At 43.1% G+C, this 15,979-nt stretch overlaps 1 protein-coding gene across 2 annotated transcripts in view; it reads right to left on the reverse strand.

Annotated features, from left to right (window-relative positions):
- ABTB2 (ankyrin repeat and BTB domain containing 2) overlaps positions 1–15,979 on the reverse strand; it is a 122,546-nt gene that overhangs the window by 44,050 nt on the left and 62,517 nt on the right. For both annotated transcript variants that reach the window (XM_005511043.3, XM_021299209.2), the window contains exons 2-3: positions 4,488–4,634; positions 1,656–1,866 (exon numbers count right to left, since the gene is read on the reverse strand). In XM_005511043.3, the coding sequence (XP_005511100.2) occupies positions 1,656–1,866; positions 4,488–4,634 (358 nt within the window). The remainder of the gene's footprint in view (positions 1–1,655; positions 1,867–4,487; positions 4,635–15,979) is intronic.

Genomic DNA, 15,979 nt, shown 5'->3' on the forward strand with positions numbered 1-15,979 from the left:
GGGAGCCCCAAACCAGAGCTACCAACGGGCTCTGAGTTGTCCAGTCATTCCTACTCCTATTTTATTCAACTTCGCTTAATTCCCCTTAGTTCTTCACATGTTTATATCAATTGCCTCTAATGCTACTCACAGACTGCTCTTTCTGAAAGGATTTTGGGGGAGGATCAGACAAACAGAAACACAATCTTTTTTACTTTGTAAAAGTTGAGCTCCCACTAGGCTGAGGCCTCAAAGAAGTCGGGTCCAGCACAAATGACACCGACATACAGAAAGATGGTTCAGCAACCAAGAGAAAATGCAGAGGCAGCTACACACCCCAGCAAAATATTATGGCAAAGCAGGCAGCTTAAGAGTGACAATTAAATACTTTTCTCCTTATTTGAAGTTTCCCTTATTCTAAAGTAACTTCCCAAGACTGAAATTCTAGATGCTGTTTTTCTGCACCCTTACCTGAAAATTCAGAGCCATAAGAGCAGAAGACAGGAAGAAGAGAGGGAAGCTTCACTTTTGCCTTTTTTTTTAGAATTAATTGCAATAATTACTTATTTGTATGTTACCATGATTTTATACCAACTTTGGAAGCTGGGGCTCAGTACAATAAAGCCTAAGGTGGGAAGAAGAAACGATGTTATCTACAAAGCTGCAGAGATGTTCTCCTTTCCCTGCTCACCCGTCCAACAAGCACCTTGCTTTTTGGGAATGTGGCCTCACAATGTTATGAAACTTCCCAACCACGGGCTTGTTTTGTGAAGGGCCAGGATGGAGCTGTTGGCAAAATGTCCAGCAGGCTAAAATAAATCCAAAGAATAAGCTAGCATGAACACTGGATGGGGTTAATCAGAAAGCAGAATTTCGCACTTATTTTTGAAATACACACGAAATTGGATGCATGTTTTCAAACTGGGGGGAAACCTAACAAGTCCGGAGAGGTCGGGGCTGAGGAGCAGGAACTGCCTGACCCATCAAGGAACTCAACCTGCGGCCAGGGCTCTGTGGGCTCCTCAGCAATCGCTGCCACCAGCCTGTCAGGCAGACGGCCAAGGAGCTGGGCAGGAAGGAAACCAGGGAGGTTTCTAACAGAAAAAACATCCCGCTGGAAAATATCTGCCCCGCTCTAATAATGGTCCCACTCTCAGTCGGTGATGATGCTGGCAGAAGTTAGGGAGACCCACTGGCTTCCTGTATAAACCTCTTTCTATACCAGCCGCACTGCACCAACTGATTTAATCCCCAAGAAGGATGTTCGTAAATCCCTCCAAACCTCTCGATGGCGCACGACGTTGCTTTTCCCGAGAATGATGACAATTGTTAATTGGCGCTATTCAGAAGGTAACGTTTTCTTTGGTAAGGTCTTCACCGCTTTAGGCAACCACATGTACTTTTGGCAGCGTCTCTAGACGAGCCTCGTTGGCAGCGTACAGCAAATGCCTCGCTTGGAAAGACTGCATGAAAAAAACAGCTCACTTTCCAGTCCCAATTCCAAGGCTTTGTAAACTTGGCAAGGCTGACAACATAATCTGGCCCGACTGCAGGAACAACTGATGCCTGACAGGTAGCATCCCGCAAAGCTGCCCACATTACTCCACAGTCACTCCGCAAAAGGCGACTTTCTCAGCCTAACTCCTTGACTACTAACAGCTGGCTGCCCTACATACCGTTCATTGTTGAGGGTCATTCTCGGCGGGTCGAGGTTGGGGTTCTCCATGGACTCCATCTGCGGACAGCGGAGGAAATAGTAGAGGGTGTGGAGAGCATCGGGGGACCAGGAGATGGGCTGTTGCTGCCGTGTTTGCCGGACGGGGCTCATCCCGGGGCGGACGGTGTTCAAACACTGCATGTGGTGCATGGCTCGGGACACCAGATCACCTGCACGAAGAGAAAGAACGCAAAAAGCATTTCTCTGCCATTCATCCACGGTTCTCTCAAGTGCACTTTTTCAACTAAATAAACTCTCTCGCAGCTACGAGCAAGGTCTTTGTGTGCGCGTATTCTTTTTCCTCCACAAAGGCATAAGATGGCCCCAAGTTGCCCCGCTGCAGGTTGTCGTATAGGAAATTTACCTTACTTTCAAATGACAAGTAATTAGTTAGAAAATACATGATTAAACTTCTTTCAGTCATCATACATTCAGAACAACAGCTTAACAGTGATTTTTCCACCCTGTTCTAACGCTGGTTTTCTCCTCTTTCCCACCACCTACACCACTTTCTTGCCTGCCTACAAAAATTACTGATACTTTTTCAAAATGTCCACTAGCCAATCTGGGAGCCCAGCTTTCACAAGCCAAAGACAGTAGCACCAGTACAAATATTTTCCTCTCATCTCTGGCATCACCATTTTGTTATGGGATTGTTCCCACTTCTTTCAGCTGCGTTATGATGTTCTACCCTCCCACCCCGGCACTTGTGACAAATTAATGATGTTACGGTCAATGTAGAAATCCCTTCTTATACGGGTCTGCTAACTGTAGCTGCAGGCTTCTCCAGAATAACAAGACCTGACTCTCTTATTAAAAAGCCGAACTCTATCCTGCTGACTGTCACAAGCTTGCCAGAAATTTGCCCTTGAGCCTTGTAAAAGCTCAATCCAGGAGCTTTCTGAGCTGTTCAGTCCTCTTGGTCTTCGAACTCCAGCCAGCGTGCCTCTGTGTCAGGGTTCTGGTGGACCTGAAGCCTGGAAGAAGGTGACCAAGGTGACCCATATCACAGTTTCTACTTGAAAGGATGTTAAGTTTGCAGGTTTTTAGAAAGTTCACAGAGCAACGACCCCAAGACAGCAGCTCTGCAGCCACATAAAGCTTGGTTTTGCCTAATAATCTTGCTTTGGGCACACCCTGTTTACTTTTATTATGGTGCACTACAAACTCTCAAGAGCTTTGTAATAAAGACTTCAGACTCTACACCTTTGAGTGGTGTGACTACCATGCCAGTGAGCTGAACTATTACTATAGATTACTATACATAACTAGGATCTTATTTTTTCCTTGGGAGAATCCTCTGTTGCTTTATGTTTTACAGTCCCCTAAAATTCTCACAGGAAACGCTACTCTATTGTGTCCTACGCTTACAATACTGGGAAAGGATGGAACCGAAATAGTCGCCCCATCACAAAGCTGGTTCCTGAGAAGGCGCCCTGAACTGAGCTGTGCCATATATGAATGTCACCCCCCCCCCCCCTGAAATTCTCAGGAAGTTATCACTTGTTCACTTATATCTGACAAAAACACACTGAATTTGCCAAACAACCACCAGCTGAACCCGTGAGGTTCTAGCGAGAAAACCCAAAAGGCTACTTTACGTCTAAACTTGACAACATTATTAGTGGTTCAGATTGATGGAGTATTAAAAATCTCAGCTTGCAACGTAAAGTTTGTTTGTTACACAGTATATTTAGTTTAAGGACCTGCTTCGAAATGGAAAAACCCTCTAATATCTCTACCTTTCTACTTCAGTAGCTCCTGGATCTCTAGGATCCAAACGTTTTATGGGAATATCATGAATCCTCTGGTGCTGGTACTAACACAGAAGTCTGTGCAGTTGGAGCAGAAATGCATCTGGAATTCAAATTTTCTGCTCAGAAAAACGTTCCTTTTCCTTTGCACACTCACTCTCTTTATTTTTCTGGCAACTGTATCAGGAGATCTATTCACTGCATGTAATGACCAAGTTGGCCAAAGCAGGGACGGGGGAAGAGAGAGAGGAAGCCGTATTCAATCTTAGCCCCGTGCTACAAACGTTCTCTTGTGTTCCAGGATAAATAGAGGTGTGTTAAAGGAATTTGAAAACCTCAAATTAAGGCAGGTTGCAACATAAATGGTGAAAGCCACAAGCTCCTTGCTGGCCCTGATGTTCATTAGCATTCAGATGGCGGAGGCTGCGGAAGCGATGCCAGCAGAAACGTTGCAAAGGGAAAAGTAGACCGGGAAAACACAAATCATTTCTGTTTACTTTAAAGGGGCTTTGTGAGTAGTCTAGGAATGGAACATTTCAGTTGGTTAGCGTTAAAAATGAAACTTTTGAACAAGTTTTTGCTATCAAAGTGTTCTCGGATTTTTTTTTTCCCCTCCACTTTTTGTGTTTTAAGTAACTAAAGCTTTTCCTTTAATATCCTGCAGCCTTGACATTTCCACTGCACAAAAAGAACCCTCTTCACCATCTGAGGGAGGTGCTGCTGCATTCCACAAACGTACCAGGAACCTCCAGAGGCATCTGGGTAAAAACATCTATCTTCTGTTGGCACTAATACCACTAACTAGCCAAAAGGCTAGAAAGGTCACATCCTATACATCTCCAGGGTGAATTAAGTATAACGACTAATGAAAATATCTGGTTTTAATGAACAGCGCCACAAGTGATTAAATCTCAGCTCAGCCAAACACCGTTCACGCCATCAACAACGGCAACATTCCCACTGACCTCAACAGCAGAGGGGCTGGATCTCCGGCTTTACCGAAAGAAACCCACGTTTCAGTTATATCCCCAACTTACTCAGCTCCGAGATGCTTCCTACACAAGTTGCCAGCAGGGATTGCTCTAAGGTTCGGAGCTCCAGCTGGGCATAAGCATCGGCCCGTCCATCGCTGCAAATGGAGCCGTCGTTGTATGGGCTGAAATAGGCAGGTAGAGACAGCACACCTGGGAAAAGAGCAAAGAACAGACCCGTCATGTGGATGGAAAAGCAAATCTCTGCCCCAATAGCAGCCACAGGGAATGCGAACACATTGGCGCCTTTCTCGGGGGACTCAAGGTCTTTTGAACAGCTCAATTAAAATCAAACGGTGCTGTAAAAACAGCGAAACTAGGCTCCGGGGAGTAAAGCTGGATGTTTCGACAGCCTTTAAAAACTAGAAACAAATTGCAGGGGAGATAAAACTACATGAAAAGCTTGAGCGAAGTCTCTGATGTTGTTTATGCAACAAGCCGGCTGCGCGCATGAAGCGTGGTTCTGAACAGCTGTATGCAGATTGGTAGATAGAAAGGCCTGATTTTCAGAGGTGTGGAAGATAAGCTCGAGTCCGACTCAGGTAAACGGTACCTGCAATCTTTGCAACTCCGAAAACAAAACCACAGGCTGTGCCAGTTCTTTGAACCTTCATGCAGTTTCAAAGGCGCAGACTGTGGTTTCTGCATGTGTGAACCTTTGGGTACGCCAAACTACACCCACGAGTTTTGAGGTTGCCTATATTTTAATCTCTATAAATGACCCCTCTACGAGAGAGATTAGAAAGATAATTGCACCGTACACATGTATTCACCACACACACACTCCTTGCATTTTACCTTCCTCAAACGTGAGTATTAATGCACAGTAACTGAGCAGAATGATGGATTTACAAGCAACTTTGTGTACCTATTGGGACCCCATCCCACTTTGTGCACGCCCCTCCAACTCATTTGCATTGTTGGCAAATTAGAGACCGTTGGGGTGAATTGGCCGGGAATGGCAGCTACAAAAAACCCAGTGTAGTTCCACCTTAAGATGCAGACGATCTCTAAAAGGGGCAGCCATTCACCTCCTCTCTGTCATCCTTTTCACCCCTTATCTTTGGTCCAGCATTGCAGATCTGCAGCCACACTGCAAATCAGTGCAACACAGAGATCAAAAAAAACCAATATTGCCTCCCCTGCTTTCCTCCCAGAAATCCATTAGCTGAACAGTTTTTCTATAATCAACGAGCTGAATTGTGTTGCTCTGTGTGGCACAGAGGGAAGGGTGGCAATGTGGGAGCTGGGATGGTGGATCTGATGAAACACGGCGTGATGCTGCATCTGCAGCTCAGGTGGACTCTGAAAAGCCTTTTGCAGCCCATGCCCTTGTTGCTGTCATGCGTTCAGTTGTGTTCAGCTGCAACCATGTTTTAATTACGGATTTACCCTGCAATTCCAGCCGCACACTGTGGCCCAAATTCCCCATTATTTCAGACAAGGACCCTTACAGCCACGAGTGCCTGCGCTCTTACCCTGCTGCATCCTGTATTTTTGATTTCTCAGCTTTGATCCGTGCACAGCCAGACCAATATATTCCAGCTTAGACCCACGTTTCCTTCCCACCTTCACCTTCTGACCCCGATTCAGCCCTCGATGTGAAGATACTTCTGCTCCTATTCCAGTGACCTCCCGTCATGTAGGTGCCGCGTATTCTTGTCAAACAAAATCCCACCGGCTGAACGGCGGCGCATTGTGCGGGAGCTTTGTTTCTTTGTCTTGATGTTTTCTTTTGAAATTGTACGCCGAATCGATCTTTCCTACCCTTTTCACATCCTGCTCGGTGCTAAAAGCCAAAGGCTGCATCCAAAAACTTCCTGGGCATTTGGAGGATAAGGGAATGATTTGTCCCGCTGTGCTTCTTCACTGTACATCACTGTTAGTTAATGGAGAAAACTCTGCCAATGGCCTCTGTAACCTGAATAATTAGGAAGTCAAGGCTTTAAGAGCTAATAGAAGCGATGCATGCAAACTAGAAGAACTTGCTTTAAATAACAGCGTGTCCTATACAGAGCCTAAGCCACTTCCTTTGCCATGTTAAATCTATGAAAGGATGTTTTAAAGACATATGGATTGAATTTATGGCAGAGGGAGAATGAAAAGAGACCGATTTGTCAAAAATTTCAAATAGAGGTATATAATTCTACAGGGGCAAACCCAGAAACTGTCAGTTACATTACTAAGCCAAGCAGAGGAATCAAAACCAAAAAAATGGGGCACATTTCCTCTGGCAGGCAGTTGGTTCTGTTTCCTAACGAGGAATTAAAAATAAAGATTTGTAGAATGATCTAAGCTGGCTCACAAACGAAACATTTTCTCAGTTTTTCAGTTCACAGTTTGCCAGGTGCTGCGGGTGAGAGGAAACAGGGAAGATTTATTTACTTTTGGAAAAATGACTCACACGAGATAGTTGTAGACGAGATTTATGTTGTCATCTGCCTTGGTACGGCTGCGGAATATCCCTGATGTAGGAGAGAGAAGTAAGGAAGTGACTGAGACACTGGCCATGGGCCAGAGCCCAATGATGCCACCGGGGATTTCCCCTGGGTTGGCAATGGGGTATGAATCAGTCTCTCATGGCATAAGATTTCACAAATGCCACGTCTGGCAGGTCTCGGTAGGTACGAGCAGACCTGGGAATGAGAAAATGCACCTCTCGACACTGCTTTTGTGATAGAAAGTCATTAGGGAACGGGCAGCAAAGGAGAAACATCGCCCATAATTATTGCGTCTTGCAGCACGGTAATCGGGATTTCCTCTCCGATACATTTCCAGTGACCGTGTAAAGTTGGAAACGCATCACCTTTGCTCTTCAGATCAGAAATTCAGGCACAAGTACATCTGCAGTCAACTTTGCCCACTGGTGTCATAATCAGGAATGTGATTTAATCTCTAATGCCAATTAAAAACCCGTTGTTTGGTAACAGAGACAACTGCATTGTGATGAAGACTTGTACCCCAGATGGTGGTAACCCGCTCTCCTCCCACCCAAATCAAGAAATTTACAGCCAAAAAAGACATTATACTGGTATAAACCATAAGGGTAATTTCTATCCGGCATTTAGGTTTCTGTATCTTCGCATTTGTGGCAACACTGGTTTTAATCATGGCAAGCTAAATAAGCAAAACTAATTGAAATAAATGAATCCATGTCAAAACACCCTCTCTGCTTGAAATCACGTTAAAACTGCCGATTTATTTTCTAACGCTCAGGAATGTGTTTTCCCCACAAAACAACAATGTGAAACAGCACGTAATTACCGTGCAGGAACGAGCCATTGAGGCATGCACACCACCACTCTTACAGCATTTTCTCTGATGTGGGCTATGTCATGTTTCCTACACATTCCTGGCTGGATCCTGGCATGCTGGTCACAAATTTTTCTTAATTAATCAAGATTTTAAGTATGGGATCCAAGCCCAGGTGAAGTCAGTGAGATCCTCTAGAATGGTGTTAGGTGCTAGCAAACACAATTGAAAGCATCTTTGTAGAGCTGTGATTAAGGTCCAGCTGGCTAACAGTTTATTTCTGATATTTCCATAGTCTTTGAAATAGCAGCTGGAAATAAAGGCATATTTATTCTACCTCAGCTAATGCACGAAACGTTTTCACAGGCACTTGCTGCCAATGATCTTAAAAGGCCGTCACAACTGGGTGAAATTCCAGTTATGCAGTTCCTTAAATTATTCTTCTTGCCTAAAGATTTTGAAAACGGTTGTCTGTAATTTGATGCTTTTTAATAGCAGCTGAAAATGTTTCCACGGGCTGAGGTAGATCCAGGGAAAAGTCTGTTCGCACTCCTGGACGTCAAGATACAAGCAAACTCAGACTTTTACCTGAATTTTGTATGTTTAAAAACCTTATTTCAAGTCATTTTTAAAGTACCCACGTTATCTTCACACTTTGTGCTGTTAAATGAATGAAAAAGGAGTGGCCATCATTTTTACATCGCTGGAATGGTTTTCTCTGTGCTTTCTCTACTTTAACTTTCTCTACTTTAACCTATATCCCTCATGTTGGGAGACAACGTCCTAGTGATGAACTCATCAGTCACTTGATGATTTTCAAACACTTAGATGATGCCTGGGGGTTAAGACGGGGCCACTCGCAAGCGGCAAAGGGCCAAGGAGACCTGTCTGGAAAACACTAAGATTCTGTGGTCTGGGATTCCTCATGGAAATCACCCAGGGTACTAATCCCTTATTTCAGAAAGGCACTGCCTGTGTTTGTGACAGGTTAGGCAACGAATCAGGAATATAATTAGGATGGGGTATATACTACTGGCACAGGAAAAGTGCCCCTTTTGTTTTGCTGTTGTCTATGAGACAACACAATGTATATTGATTCCTGCTTGGGCCAGAATAAAAACAGGTTCTCTGGGCAAGGAATCACTGTGTGGTGTGTTTGCATGGCACCTAAACCACTGGCGATCGTTAGTGATCGCTACCATAATACTAATTAGCACAGCAGGGAAAAAAGGATCTATTCAGCAAAACAAGCCAGAAATTAAAGCCCTCAGAAAATTCAGGATTGTCTTAATGTGTCAGAAATTGTTTCTAAAAGGCCCTAACACTGCAAAAAGCCTCTTGTGTGAAACCAGAACTGCTGCGAATATGCTACAAAAATGTATTAGGAAACCAAGTAAAAAAAATGGCCTCGGTCTCCAGCATCAATGTGATTTTGCAATGTTTGGCTTGTGCTAAATTCCATAAGAACCGTTCTGCGAGGTGAGAACGATAGCTGATCCCAGTGATTTAGAGAGCCAAAATGTTGAAGGCAGGCGGTGATGAGCTGAGTACCCTGAAGCGAACACCCAAATCCCACCGATCTCAATGGACTCGGGAAAAGCCTCATCCCATTGCCACTGCGGTTCCCACACTGGAATCTGGCCGGGACACCGGGACGGCTGTCACCTTGCACAAAGTCCTGTAATTCTTCATGGCAAGGAGCATTCAAGGCCCTCCTTGTTTTTTGTTTCCCATTTGACCAAGTAACACAATGCCACGCAGTTCCCTCTTGCCAATCAATTCAGAGTACAGAGAATTAATGCCAATTCCTGGGGCTCTGTTTTCTTCTCGCGGACCTACCGCTGCCAGGAAAGCCCAAACCTCCTTTATTTTATGAAACGAGACAGGATCACTCTGACAGAATATAAACAAATGTTCCCCGCCACCCCAAAAAAACAGGCAACCAAAGTGGTTTTGATGTAACTCGCTCAAATCTAAACACATCAGGCTCTATAATCAACTACAGTCATGCTACAGATTGTGAGAAAGACGTGTGATCAGGAAACAACGCACATAATTGCTAACATATAGGAAAATAATGTGGCTTCTGCTATAAGGCAGGCAGGCATCTCTTTCAGTTTGTCTCTGTCAGCAGTAAGAAAAATCAAACACAGTTGCTTGTATCTGCATCCACATTAAACTGCAATTCTGTAATTGAAAACAGGAGGAAAAGCAGAAGAGATTCAAGCAGAGAGAGAAGATCTTTAAATCTTCTGCAAGTGCTCAACTCAATCCACCGAAGAGCCGCTGTCCTAACAAACACTTCTGGAAGGATCTGTGTGATTCCACAGCCCTCACGTGGGCTCCTCTGTCTTGGTCCAACTGCTCCTAGAGACAACGTCCCCTTCAAATTAACAAAATGCACCTTCTGCTGTGAAAATGGTGGAACTGTGCTGGAACTTGGAAGGGAGAAGGTAGGAAGTATCTATAAGAACTATCACTATAGATTTGAATCCAGCTGTGATATACAGGATTGCAAATGACTATAAATGTAGGAAAAAGGCCTTGGTTTAGTACCGAGTCATTATTTATTGAGTCATTAATCCCACTTCCATATCCCCTGTGGTCTTCTGGACAACCACTAGCCTGGCTTGGCCCCAAGCGCTTAATTGAACATAAGCTCAAGGGAACATATCCTTGGCTTATACTTTAATGATCACCAAAAAACACAGTAAATTTTATCTCTAGCAGCAGCACACTTTATGAGATAAAAGGTATCAGTGCTTTTATGAGATGGTGATTGTGCTCATCTCCATTTCCTAGTTGGAGGAACGGAGACAAAAGGAGAATAACTAACTCCCAAGCTCCTGCATTAGAACCAGATCTTCACAAAGTCCAGATCTCCCACTTCAGAATCCAATTAGATCTTGCCTGTATCAAACTGGCTGACATGGAGCTGCTGGTCTCATAACCCAGATCAAGAGATGTGAAATAAATGGCATGACTACGAGGCCTTAGGCTAGGTTTGTAGAACTTTTTTATATGACATAACAATAATCTATAATTATAAACCATAAATGTTTGCTAGCATTATGACTACAGCTTTTTAAAATGAGCTTGTGTGCTAACGTATCAACAAGTAGATCCCTAAAACTAGGCTGATCCATTACAGTTTTGCACATGTGGTTTCCCACGCATTGGATTTTCTATACAGGGTCTCTGGACACGGAAAGACCCGCACTGGACTGGAACGTTAAGCTAAGAGATAACAACCTATGTCTCAGGATCCAGTAAGGTGTATTTAAGAGAAAACCCTGTATCAACAACAAGAACAACAAGTTTAAGGAGGCATGGTATAAATAGATCATGAATACCGTGAAAGGAATGCAAAACCAGAACTCTGTGCCAAAAAAATGACTGTGGCCCAACAGGTAGAAGACTAAGCATTACATAGTTGTGTAAACCCCGACCAGTTTACTCACCAGTTTACTCACTGTCCCAGTTTGCTTATCTGGAAAATGGGTCTATTGCTTCCTTGCTGACACGGGCAGTGTGACAGCAGCAGCGTTCTTGCTTCACTTCTCGTTCTCATCTTACTCCCTCACGCTACTCAGCATCTCAGCAGTGTCCCCATTTCCTCTATGTGCCAAAAGTACATTTTTTGTCCCTTAGCAACAGTCCATCTTTCATTTACATTGCACTTTTTGCTTTCAAGAACCCCAAAGCTTTCTGAGACTCAGCTGCTTCTGAGATGAAAGGACACAGCATTGTGACAAAGTAGAATTCCACCTCAGTGGAACTTATAGTACAAGAAAAGAAGATCTACCTGACTGAGAAGGTTAAGAAAGGCAAAATAGATTTAAACGTAACAGAGATTCTGATGTGGGTGCAATATGGGGACAGTTATTCTAACAAACATAACAAAAACACCACAAGAAGTTATAAAGAAGAAATAATATGTATATACACAAGAAACAATATAGGAAAGCTAAAATACAAACAATTTTTTAAAAGAAAAAAGAGGTACGACAGGTAAAGAAGGGCAACCCCAGAAGCACCAGGTCCTTCAGTAGCATTACTGTGGGGCTTAGAAAGCTTAGAGAGAAGTAGTTTATATCACTTTCTCCATTGCCTTGGAATTCTTTAGAAGTCTCAAATTCAGATGCTTCTACAGTAAACCCAGCGTCATTTGGGGTAACCAGTGGGACTGGAGCATCACAAAACCGCAGGCACCAGCGAGAGCCCTCATCCCCCCGACAAAACTCGCTTCTAATCCATTCCCTATTGTTCTCTGTCCTTCCTGAAATATGGTCTCTGAATCATGCCCAGTTCTCCAGATGTGCCCTGACTGAGCTCTTTGTATGCGCCATAATGACCCCTCTTTACTCGCCTTCAATTCTTCTATTTATACGTCCCATGATCTGTGCGCTTGCCAAATGCAAAAAGAGGGGAGTAAATTTATATCCTCTGTCACTCCCAGTTCCTTTTCTTAGGGAATGTCTAGATGGAGAATCTCACCAGAATAATCCCCTGTAATCCCATCCCAGCTATTCCAGAGAAATACTTTGAATAAGTTTAACTCTACAGGACCCCTGTCCATCAGTTTAGCCAGGTGAGCCCTTGGCTTGATAAAACCTGCCCTGGTTAGACTCTCCTGGCTGTAGTAAACACGCAATTAAAACAAGATTGTAGAAATTATGGCTGCTTAATAATAAACATCAAGACTGTTGTTACATCAGTTAATGACTTAAAATATCAGAGCATCGTAAGAGCTGTTTATCCTATATTTATTTTAAAAAATGGCACAAGGACATAGGAACTCAACAGTAACCAAACCACTGCTCCCAAAGGACTGATCTTTTTTAGATGGCTCAAGGATTGTCTTCATTACCTGTCAGCAACACTGATGGGGAATTGCGCACTTCTGGTTTTATCAGGGGGAAATGTGCATCTGCCACTCAATATAAGATTGAAATTTTGTGTAAGTGAAACATTGCACAGTCCTGAACCCATGAGGTCCGACCTCAAGAGGGCAAGGTCTGGAGTCTTGGTAGGCTGATCACACGCATACACAGAAAAATGATTCAGGTTTTAAGTCACTGGCCATAAAACACAAAATTTTGAGTGGGTAGTTCACAAGAAAACACACAGTATATTGTAGATTTGATACCTAGAGTTTAATCTTCAGTATCGTTGTCAGTGTAGCTACAGTGAATGGCTCACACCAGTACTGACGTGCATGAGTAGTTCATGAATTACAAGCTTTGTCATTTTTACCCCAAAACTGCCCAGAGCCCAATATTAGTTTTGTTGAGCTCAAGGTGTTGGAACAAGCATAAAACCAAACCTCCACCACTCAGAAACCAACGCTTGTGTTTGACATGCGCCATTAGGCAGGGTTTACAGCCGAGGAGTATTTTGATAGCGCGAAAGAGCAGCAACAATTCAATCTCAGAACAGAAGCTATTCCTCTTAATATTTATTTCCTCAAACACACACTTGGAAGTATTTGGCAGTTTTTTCCCCCACAATACAGCAAATCAGCCTCTTACTACTGATAGTATTTTGCAACTTCCTGCTTCCTCACATCAAAGCATCCTGGAGATCTTGTCAACAATGACCGATTGTCTAGAGACTCAGAAGCGGAGCTGAGGAATTCCGCTCATTCACCGACCGCTGAATTTTACCCTTTATCTTTGCAACACCTCAGCCTATTTCTGACATCATGTGGGGTTCTAAAGGACCATCTCATACCATCCACATCCATGTTTGGTTTTGTTCCAAGATACATGCCCCTTGCTCGGGCTTATAGCACCTATTTTACTCTTCGCATCTCCATTCGTCTTTCTTGTCCTCTCTATCACATAGTCATCATCAATTCTTTCCAGGATTCAGCCATTGAAAATTCAACGTCAGTTACAAACAAGAGAAGAAGAAATATTTAGCCTTTAGGGGTATAAACGCTACAACAACTTGGCAATATTTGTAAAGTTAGCAGAAAACAACCAACCAAACCAACGCCAACCAACCAACCAAAATAAACCAACACAAAACAAAACAAACCCCAACCAACCCACAACCAAAACCAACCAAAAAACCCCAACAACTCCACTACAAAGCTCTGGCCCGTCCCTCACGTTGCATAAGCACCAAATGCATTTCAGAGTCAGTGTCTCTTGGTTGTAGCCATTTATAGTTTGTATAAAAAGCATAACTTGTACACTTCCATTAGAGCCCTAAATATAACTGCCCTAAGCAAGTATTTGCTTTCCAAACAGTACTTCTTTGAATTCTGTTTTCAAAAGAATGTTGTTGCCACTATATTATTTATAGACATTTACATTAAGATCTAAATACTTGGTCAGGAAACTACTCAGATTAATGGATCCCCAGCACTGATTTGTAACTCTAAATAGGTCAGAAGAAAAGCAGCTTGCCTACAATTTTATTCTAGAACAGCATATTTTTTTGCATAAGTATGAAAAGCAGCAACATTTGGAGGGCTCAGACTGGGTGGGCTTTTTCTTTGAAGAATCTGGAAACATGGCCACGTGTTTCAATTTTTTAACATGGCATCTGTGTGGAGAATGAAGATTAGAATCTTAATCTTGTATCTTTTTTTATCAGGGAAAACACACTTTGATATCTTTATTACACCTGTGCACCATATCTCTAATGGATCCAACCAAGTCAATTCTGTGGGTGTGCTTTCTCGCACCTGAGTTTCCAATTACACCATTTCCCAGCACACAATTATTTTCTTGACACTTGGAAAATAATGATTTGCAAAGGTGACTTTCCTTCAGGCGAGATGAAAGAAGAAAAGGGAAAAATTGCCTTAAGGCAGAAGTAAAAAGGGAACTACTTTTTAGAGATGAAAGGTTCTGGGTGCTTTACAATCCTGTGTAAACGCAGGGACCCTGACAGTGTCCCCAGGAGGAATAAACACCGTGTAGCTCCAAGAGCGAGCGCACCCCTAAAAGAACAGCTTTGCAAAGTACATCCAGCGCTCCCAATACCAAACCGGTTGTTCCCACAGGCAACAAGCAAAAATAATGTCCTGATTTTGTACCCACCATTTCTTCCAGAGAGAGAAATGAAATCTTCTTCTTTAAATGTTATGGAACCCTTGTTGCTTACTGCAAAATAAAGTGGCGTTTCTTGCACTTTTGGCCAGGGGAGCAGCTCAGCCCCATCCCCACCGGCAAATTCTATAGGAAGCAAACTCCGGAGTATCTACCTGCTTATCCGCAACTGTACATCCCATCCTTCTAAACACCTTTAAAAATCAGCAAGACAATTCTTTTTGCAAGCAATCCTGAATTATCCCGTTCTAATCTAATTATCCCGTGTTCAAATGACTTGCCCACGGTCACAGGCAGGTGATATTTGAACAGCAGGACGCACAGCAACACACCTATTGGAGAAGAGGACCTGAGCAAGGACACAAACTGACTGCAAACAAAAGAGCATCAGCGTTTGGATTATTAGCGTTTTGGATTATTAGCATTTTGGATTCCTCTCCCCCTTTTCAGTTCGCACCCATTTCCAACGCCGAACACGCCTGCTCCTAAATGTGAAGATGTTCCTGCGGCAGCACCTCGCACGCTGCTGGGAAAGACTAAAATTACAGGGAAACTTCCTACAATTCTCAGGAAAATAATGGAAAACTGGCTGCCAAATGAAATGAAGATCCTTTCATCAACAAAAAATAACATAGCTGGGAAAAAAAAAAAAAAGAAAACTCAATAAATTATCACAGCATATCTGTTGCTAAAACTTCTGTATTCGATAGATGACAAAACCCATATTTTCGCTTCTCTGCTGAACCCAGACCATGTTGCTCTATGCTGTGATTTTCTCCCTGGCAGCAACAAGCAGCATCTCTACTGCTGCAGGGAAGTCCTTGAAAAACAAAGGTCTGTACCACATAAATAATCCCATACCACATAAGCAATCACTTTTTGGATCCAGCTGTTTGTATGCAACCACTATATCCTAGTAACACTAATACATTTGACCACTGCCAAGAAAATATGTCTTAGATGGCTTTTTATATTTGTCACGGAGGAAAGCAAGTGCTAGAACCACGGCAGACGCTGATTTAGGGAGGCTCAACTACCGAAAAGTACTTTTTACCTCAAATAGCTCTGCGTTCCTTTCACCAAATTATTGAAGCAACAGTTGGAATAGAGATTGTTCTGTTTAAAAAAGGACAAGCTAGTAAAGGCTAAAACTAGACTGGGGTTCTACTTAGGAAATTTCAA

This window comes from Columba livia, chromosome 5 (genome assembly GCF_036013475.1).
Source record: "Columba livia isolate bColLiv1 breed racing homer chromosome 5, bColLiv1.pat.W.v2, whole genome shotgun sequence".
In the NCBI taxonomy this organism is placed as follows: Eukaryota; Metazoa; Chordata; class Aves; order Columbiformes; family Columbidae; genus Columba; species Columba livia.